Source organism: Haliotis rubra, unplaced genomic scaffold (genome assembly GCF_003918875.1).
Source record: "Haliotis rubra isolate DU_JTF1 unplaced genomic scaffold, ASM391887v1 Scf337, whole genome shotgun sequence".
Taxonomy (NCBI): domain Eukaryota; kingdom Metazoa; phylum Mollusca; class Gastropoda; order Lepetellida; family Haliotidae; genus Haliotis; species Haliotis rubra.
Window position 1 is genome coordinate 1,052,993 of NW_025767010.1, and position 9,175 is coordinate 1,062,167.

The 9,175-nt window shown below is 38.7% G+C and overlaps 1 protein-coding gene across 5 annotated transcripts in view; it reads left to right on the plus strand.

Moving 5' to 3' along the window:
• The window catches only part of LOC124284461 (reticulon-1-A-like), a 32,083-nt gene extending 25,634 nt beyond the window's left edge, over nucleotides 1-6,449 (plus strand). For all 5 annotated transcript variants that reach the window (XM_046720540.1, XM_046720541.1, XM_046720542.1 and 2 more), the window contains 6 exons: nucleotides 1,416-1,623; nucleotides 2,221-2,359; nucleotides 3,082-3,151; nucleotides 3,601-3,647; nucleotides 3,956-4,014; nucleotides 5,367-6,449. In XM_046720540.1, the coding sequence (XP_046576496.1) occupies nucleotides 1,416-1,623; nucleotides 2,221-2,359; nucleotides 3,082-3,151; nucleotides 3,601-3,647; nucleotides 3,956-4,014; nucleotides 5,367-5,415 (572 nt within the window). In that variant the 3' untranslated portion in view covers nucleotides 5,416-6,449. The remainder of the gene's footprint in view (nucleotides 1-1,415; nucleotides 1,624-2,220; nucleotides 2,360-3,081; nucleotides 3,152-3,600; nucleotides 3,648-3,955; nucleotides 4,015-5,366) is intronic.
• The last annotated feature ends 2,726 nt before the right edge of the window (nucleotides 6,450-9,175 follow it).

The window sequence follows — 9,175 nt, forward strand, 5'->3', positions numbered from 1 at the left end:
TGAATACCTGGACTGTCAAGCTTTATAAACTGTAGTTTATTATCACCTGGAAGCTTTCAATACAAATTCCCTAGTGTGGAACTATAACAAAGGTAAACAGTCCTTACTGGTACACTACCTATCATATCTTGTTTGTCAGCCTGTTTGAACTGCAGCGTCCCCCAGTAAGCTTACTATTGAATATTGAATGTTGCCCCAAGTGCCACTTGATTACATTCCCGCTATTGCAACTGGTGTCAAGGCTAGCCGTAGGCGCCCTGCGCAGCATCAGTTGTTGCCATGGCAGCCCATTATGCATTAGGCCTTGTTATGAATAGATCACTGTTGTGAGAGGCCCATTACTCTGACAGTTTTCCATTAAGCAGTGACCCAGCTAATGCATCTATTTTGCATTGGTGAATGATATTATTCATTTATGCTAATCATATATCTATCAGACTATGATAATTAAGATAAAGCAAACTATGACGGTTGCAGCTATTTAAAAATGACCTCATGTAATGACATTGTTGTGTGTCTCCTGTCAGGTTTGCCGAGATGCATGGTTGAAAAAGAGATGCATGGTTGATTTTTTCGCAACATGTGAGCCTGAGGTCAAAATCTTCACAGAGTTATCCTGTTACTATCCTGTAAGCTCTACATGTGTTCGGGCATATATTTCAGTGTTACCATGACATGTGGATTGTTGTTTGCTCTCTGTATTTGATTCAATGTATACCTGTTCTCTGCCTTCATCTTCTTCAATCAATGAGACTGACCTTGAGGAGCCAGGTCAGTGTGACATGACTGGTGTTGAAGCTTCAGCCAGTTTCAATGAATAAAGGATGACACTTAAAATGAAGGGGAAATGAGAAACTCGTGTTACAGAAGATGTCATTTGCTCATACAGGGTTCAAATAGGCAATTTATGGTTCCTTTTGAATAGCTTTGATCTTTAGTTCCAAACTTGAAAATCACCAACGTGGCTTGAAAAGCCTAGAATTTGTACAGAATGACATGTAAAAGTGTGCAAGTTTATTTGTGAAAATATATCTTGTTGGAAGATTTGTGACATTCATACTGATTTTTTGCTCTTATGAATTTTTTGTGGTATGCTGGAGTTTTAAAAAGTCTTCTCTTACTAAGGCTAATAATCCACCTAAAAGATCATTGAAAGAGACAGTTGGAAGCCGTGAAAGGTCTTAATTTTAGTGTTCCTTATGTATCTTGTTGAATCTTGATTTACTTGTTTGACAATGCTGACATGTTTGTGTCTATCAAAAGGCTGAGTATTTAACTTGTTTTGAATGTTCTTATTTGTTTGTTAGATTCATTTGAAAAATGGATGTACATGTGTAAACATGGAAGCTTGAAATATAATTTGATATGATTGAAATGTGATTCAATATTCTACATTGAATATTTGTCTGTCTCAGTTTTGGAGCTGATATACTGGCGTGATGTTCGGAAGACAGGTGTGGTGTTTGGGAGCATGATGTTCGTGCTGCTCTCCCTGGCGTTCTTCTCAGTGCTCAGCGTGGTGGCATACCTGTCCCTTGCGATGCTCACCGTCACCCTCAGCTTTAGAGTCTACAAGAATGTCATGGCCGCCGTTCAGAAGACTGGCGAGGGACACCCATTCAAGTAAATAGTCCCAAATTTGTGAAAATCTTTTTCTGTAATTAAACCATTTTAACCTTTGATTTGAAAACATAGGTAATAGTAAAGTGGCTATGAGGCATGATTAGGAAGAACATTTTACTTCATGGGCCCATTGCATATTGGTTACAAAATGTATTGACCATCTTAGGCCATTGATTATTTCATTGTTCCATAAGTTCTCATAACCTTACAATGACGGCAGCAGATAAACACTTTATTCTTTGTAGCTGTTTGTCTTGAAACTTCAAACATATCTAACCAGTTTAAACTGCATTTCGGAAGGATTAGAAAGATAACTCGATTGATTTTGTATGAATGAATAATTTAGTGTAAAGAAATCGGTGACTCATTGGTCATGATGATGAAATTAAATTCTAATTGGAGCAGTTGGTGTAAAATTGGTGTGTGTAGGTGAATTTTAACCATTTTAATAAGAATATGCATATGACTAATCCTGACTGAGTATTTTATAAGAATATGACTAATCCTGACCTTCCCAATCACTGTGTAATGCGAACACTTGTCTTTAATAATTCCCCCATTTCAAAGGTGTAATTCTATATGACCTTGACCTTTCAGGCAACATCTGGAAATGGACCTTGACCTTAAACAGGACAAAGTTCAGCCAGTTGTGGAGACCATTCTGAAGCACCTTAATTGCACAGCAAAGGAAGTTCGCAGGCTCTTCCTCATCGAGGATCTTGTGGACTCCATCAAGGTCAGTACAAGGGAGATAATTATTACACAGGCAATTAATGAAGAAATTCCTTAAAAAGTGCAATTGTAATGACTGTTCATCATGTACTTCACGTGTCTCCTGAGATGGACAAACATGAAATTATCTTCCATCTACAACTACACAGATTGCCTGTATATATGGGGTGGTGGTGTAGCATAGTGGTTAAAGCATTCACTCGACATGGTGAAAACCTTGGTTTGATTCCCACATGGGTACAGTTTGTGAAGCCCATTTCTGGTGTCTCCCCCTCTTCTTCTTTCTTCTTCCTCTGTAACAACTTAGTTTTCGAAACATCTCAAGTATTTTAGCATTGCATTGATAACATTTGAGGTAACAATGAGAACATATTTAACTGTTTCCAGTTTATTTCCTTTAGTGCTTTAGTGGTTTCACTCCCATTCATTTTGCTGTCATGGATAATGGGATTCCAAAGTGCACTTGCCTCAAGTTACCAATGCTTGTTATGATGGATGACTGAAATGGATATTTTGGGAGATTGTGTCAGTATGCCCTGATATGTGAACGTTTGTCCACTGTCATTTATGTGTTGCCAGGACAGGCTGGCATTAGGTACAATGTTGCTGAATGTGTCATATCAAATCATTCGCTAATTGCCAGGGTTGATACCTTTAGGGTTTCTAATGAAGTTGTGATAGCAAAATATGGACTCCTTTGTGAATACCTGTGTCCATCTCTTGCAGTTTGGCCTGCTTCTTTGGGTCCTCACATATGTCGGTTCGTGGTTCAATGGAATGACACTTATTATCCTTGGTAAGTCCAACGTTCTTTGTCCACCTATTCCAAAAGTTTTATGTTCAAACTTAATTTTTTCAAACAATGGAAATATTTTCAAAATTTACCTCAGCTGTTCATCTGTCGTTAACTTCTCCATTTTTTTATTATTTTTTTTTAATCTCTGAAACTATGTGGCATGTGGATCTGAAACTTTGTATGAATGATCCGGGCCTTGTGTGTCTAAACTGTGCTCAAAGAATTTGTATTTTCAACATGGCAGATATGACTGTATGCAAAAATTCTGTGAGACAATGAATGATTCTTTCCCAGTTACTGTAAAATAGTTGCTGTTTACCACAATCTTTCAAAGGCTTCCACAAAACATTATTGTGAAATGTAAGATCAGTGGCACATGTGTTTAACATGTTCTTCAAGCATCAGTGTACTAGAGTCTCTGTTAAAATACATGCATTGTCTTCTTTCAGCTGTTGTTGCAATTTTCACATTACCCAAGGTGTACGAGACGTACAAGGTACGTACAATTGTTTTATGTTGTCTGTCATGGCATACAATTGTTGGCTGAACATTAATGTCCTCATTGGATTTTCACTTCTTTATCTTTATCTTTATAATTTTAGATCTGAGTGTGACAAGTGTAAGTTAAGATAAGTTATCTTTAAGTCTATTTAAGTACTTTATCTATGAGATAAGTACTGTAATTACCTTCAAATGGCTGAGATGTACAGAGTAACAGTATTAGTTTAACTCTCAGACTCATAATTTCAGATGTGTTTCTTTTGAGTTTCATTGAGTTTTCATGTGTTTTCCAAACATTCACAGGTTCAGATCGACAACTACGTCAACATGGCACAAAGTCAGCTCAACAACATTATTGCACAGTGAGTTCATGTTACTTTATTGAAAATATATGATGCAGCATTTCCTTGGCTTCTCCCAAGGGGATACTCTAGTTAGGTCCCATTTGGAGATAAAGGTTAAGCGTCAAATTTTTTTATTAGCTGGTAAACATTATATCGCCGCATAGAAAGCAACCACACTTACAAGACCCTTGTACAAACCTTCAAAATCAATGCTATTTTATTAACCCTCTCTAAAATTATACACGACCCTGAAAGGACATCATCAGAGCATACATGATCCCTAAATTAGTAATAAAAATGTGTTTGTGTCCCAGTATGTTTTACATAAGGCTTGTCCTCGTAGAATTCCAACTCATGGCACCATTTTGTGTGTTGACATGACACAACTCCAAATTGGTGCCAATGATAAATTCTGTTCATTTATGTACTGAAGTAAGTTAGATGAGGAGAGTCTGTACCCTGTAATATATGTTTCAATCAACTAGGCTTTGTTTTGTCTTCATATGAACATGATTTTTCAAGTCTTTAATACACACCTTTCCAACACTTGGTTATGCACGTTAAAATGTATATAGTATCAGGGGCAGTGGGGTAGCCCAATAATTAAAGCGTTGGCTCGACACGCCAAAGACCCGGGTTCGAATCCCCACATGGGCACAATATGTGAAGCCCATTTCTGGTGTCCCCTGCTATGATGTTGCTGGAATATTGCTAAAAGCGACGAAAACCAAACTCAGTCAGTCAGTATATAGTATTAGGTTTACTGGTTAGATATCACTTGTTAGGTCACATTGGCAACTCATCAGGGATGTCTCAAGTTATGAAAATATGGTTTCATTGTTGGTTACACTTTTTCTACTTCGTAGTATATTTCAGTATGACAATTTAAATAAATATGTTTTTATGAAAATCTAGTGATTTAAATGAAATATAGACGCAAAAGTAACTGTTATGCCACATTTTGTTGGAAAATTTGAGATCCCTACTCATACTTACTACCATGGCTCTCCCATGGTAGGGACTGTTTTGTTTCACCAAACATCGAAATGGTACACATCATAAACTGCATCTTTTTAAGCTTGCCGTGACAGTGGGCTAGCCTAGTGGTTAAGGCATTCGCTCGTCATGCTGAAGATGCGGGTTTGATTCCCCACATGGGTACAATATGTGAAGCCCATTTCTGATGTCCACTGCCGTGATATTGCTGGAATATTGCTAAAAGCGCGTAAAACTAAACTCACTCACTCAAACTTGCCTTGCACAAAAAATGCTATGTTGTAACTGGAATTGGTTTGTAGTGGTTTTAGTAGTTATACTTTCCTCTTTGAGTTATTACAATCATTACAATGCTGACAATACTGCTGTTCCAGGGTCCAGGCTAAAGTTCCCTTCCTGAAGAAAAAGGAAAAGGCACAGTGAAGGAAAAAAACCACCTGATTGAGCAGCAGGTACAGAATAGTCACTGATATCTTGGTGAAGCTTCATACGTATGACATGTCTGTCCATCTGTGTGTTCGTTGGTTGTCCGTCAACATTGTTGGCGGAAGCGGGTTGGTGTCAAGTGCTGCCTTATTTGCATTATTTCAAAAAAAAAAAAAGAGTTTTTTTGTGGACTTTTGTATGCAAGCAAGATATGAAGAATGTGGCTACTTCGTGCATTGTAAACATAGTTGCTATGGAGCACAGTGGAGGCCAATCTCTCTGTGACTTTTGTCCAACCATTTCGCTGTAGTCCGGAGTTTCTTACATTTGTTTCTTAGACGCCTGTGTATGCAACAGCTGTTCATCCGAGTATGCAGATCTCAGTTGATTTATTTCATGAAAGTTACCATGTTCTCCCATTGCATTGCACTTGGTCTCGTCATGGCGATGTGCTGGTGAACATTTGAATGTGAACAACAAAACACAGAGAAGATAATTATCCCCGTTTGTATTGTACTTGTAAACAATTGCAATATTTATATCACTTGTAAATGATGCTTGTGTAGTGTAGTGTGTTGAGTGTCAGGGTGAACAATGAAGGTATTGTCATCACCGTAGTCACAGGCTGTTACTATGGAGACGTAGTACATATGTACATCCCTGTCATCCATGTTCCGTGATTCAACAGATAGATGTAGTGTTGTACAGTCAGATTTTGAACCAATAGTTTCTCGACTTTGTTTTCATTGTAGATGGCATACATTATTTTCTAAGAATTATCTCATACATTCACGTGTAATATGAAGGTGTAGTGTTTCAGTTTGGAATTCTTGCTCAAAATTTAGTGTGGTATGTCTGATATGTTGCATGTAGAGCTGACATATTTATATTCAAGTCAATAAATAACCCAGCACGCTATCTGTGGGTTGATTTCACCTATAATTAAAGACATTTCTCTAAACTTTTTTCTTAATCACTGGATTGTCAATGCATTTGAACTTGACTGTGAATAAAATTTCTGTAAAAGCTTCTTTTGTGAGTTTGTTGGACATACATTTTGTGAAATTCTCAATGAAGTGTTATTTCACATACTGAACCAACTGGGGAATTTGCTGGAATATTGCTGAATGGGGCGCGTAATATTGCTGAATGCTGAGTTAATCAACAAACCAACCAGCCAACGACTGGACCAGAAGGGATGGAAATTTGTTACTGCTGGATATCTACTTCCTCTGAAGATGTGGCATGATGTATCCAGAATGTACTGTGTTTTTATTTAACATGATATTGTAAACTATAGTTCGGCATGAAATGCATGTGGACCCGTTTTTTTGTAAATATCTCTTCATCCAATGACCCAATCGATCTCAAACTGTGCAAGTGGATGTTTTGTCAGACAACCTAATCACATTGTAAATCACCGATTTTATGCATTTGTATTAACGAATCTGTCTATGTAACTGTCAACAAAATAAACAGCAGACCGCAGACTGCTGGCAGAGGGAGAGAGCCAGTGACCTGTAACAGCGGCAGTGTTGGGTCATACAGGTAAATGCACGTGCAGTTCATGATAGTTACCTGTGCTCTGCACAGTGATAGACCGTTTGGATCATTCACATTGACTACTTCTAGCTGTCATCATGAAAGCTTATTCAGATGATGCTAAACGTTTAATTAGAAATGTGTTGAATTTAAAAAAAAAAAGAGAGCAAACGTAGCAAACCGATTTATAAGGTGTCGGATTACATGAAACGTACATAGCTGACCTACATTGAAGAACGTTGACCTTTATGACCCAACACTGCTGCTGTTACAGGTCATTGGCTCCCTCCCTCTGCCAGCAGTCTGCGGTCTGCTGTTTATTTTGTTGACAGTTACATAGACAGATTCTTTAATACAAATGCATAAAATCGGTGATTTACAATGTGATTAGGTTGTCTGACAAAACATCCACTTGCACAGTTTGAGATCGATTGGGTCATTGGATGAAGAGATATTTACAAAAAAAACGGGTCCACATGCATTTCATGCCAAACTATAGCAGTGGTGGTTCCAGAAGAAACTAACATAACAAATCACCTAACAGTTAAGGTTCATCTGTATGTGGGACGGGCCAATATATAAATAAGGGAGGTAACTAAACCTACACTATCAGGGCAGGGTCAAATACATGCTGATTAAGCATCAAAGGATGTTTTCACACTCCAAGATGCCCATACCTTAGGTACTCTAAGGCCCACTTGTACAAAGCAATCTTGACACTACAACGATTGTAAGACTGTGTTTCTTATGTGGATTAGGTCCTAGCTTTAAGATCACTTTGTGCTAGTGAACCCAGAATAATTTTGATTCTCAACAGCCCATGTTTCCATGTTTAAAATGAGGCTGAGCACAGTGTAGTGAGATTTTCTGAAAAGGGACAACAGGTTAAAGGTTGGACGAAAGGTGAAGGGATCATTTATCTGAAGGGAGACTGTCTATATTACTTTGGCCATTAAGAAAAATAATGTGTAGGCTACTGATCTGGTTGCCATGTTTCTACTTCGTTTCTTGCCAACATAAGGTTTCAACATGATGTATTTGTGATTACTCTTCCTCAGTTAGGTAGGAGCGGTGGGGTAGCCTAGTGGTTAAAGCGTTCGCTCATCACTCCGAAGACCCGGGTTCGATTCCCCACATGGGTACAATGTGTGAAGCCCATTTCTGGTGCCCCCCACCGTGATATTGCTGGAATATTGCTAAAAAGCGGCATAAAACCATACTCACTCACTCCTCAGTTAGGTACAGATTTTTTTACACCAGCTATATACACAAATGTTGAAATAGTTTCAACACAACAATTTCATGGTCTGCCAGGTATTTCAACATTATGACATGACACATTAGCGTGGAAACATAGATGTCTCCATGCATGGGCAGATCCAGGAATTTTGAGAGGGGAGGGGAGTCGAACCCCCTTAACCACCCCTTGGCTCTGCCAACGCAAAAAAAAAATAAAAATCTTCAATGTGGTCTTAAGTCCCCCTTGGATCCGCCCATGCCATGGGTAGAGTATTTAGGGGGGATGCACCACACATACATTGCTTGGGAATAGAGATGACCACACCTTTAACATAATGCAACTCGTTGTGCTTGGGAATAGCGATGGCCTCACGTTTAATATAATGCAATTCGTTGTGCTTGGGAATAGAGATGGCCTCAAGTTTAACATAATGCAATTCGTTGTGCTTGGGAATAGAGATGGCCACACCTTTAACATAATGCAATTCGTTGTGCTTGGGAATAGAGATGGCCACACCTTTAACATAATGCAATTCGTTGTGCTTGGGAATAGAGATGGCCACACGTTTAACATAATGCAATTCGTTGTGCTTGGGAATAGAGATGGCCACACGTTTAACATAATGCAATTCGTTGTGCTTGGGAATAGAGATGGACACACGTTTAACATAATGCAATTCGTTGTGCTTGGGAATAGAGATGGCCACACCTTTAACATAATGCAATTCGTTGTGCAAAGTTGCAGGCCATACCAGGATGAAACCCACATTTCCATACCAAAACATTTTCGCATTCTAGCGATCATAAGTCGGACAAGATGGTGGACTTTGCTGTGCAGAGTTCCGCCTCTTGGGCATGACATGGACCTGTTGCCTTCGGTTTGTAGACCAGATTTACCAAGATTGTTTCTACGTTTATCAACACCAACCCCGCGGTTGTGGGATTCATCACAGTTGTAATGCGTTAGGCCTTCAAC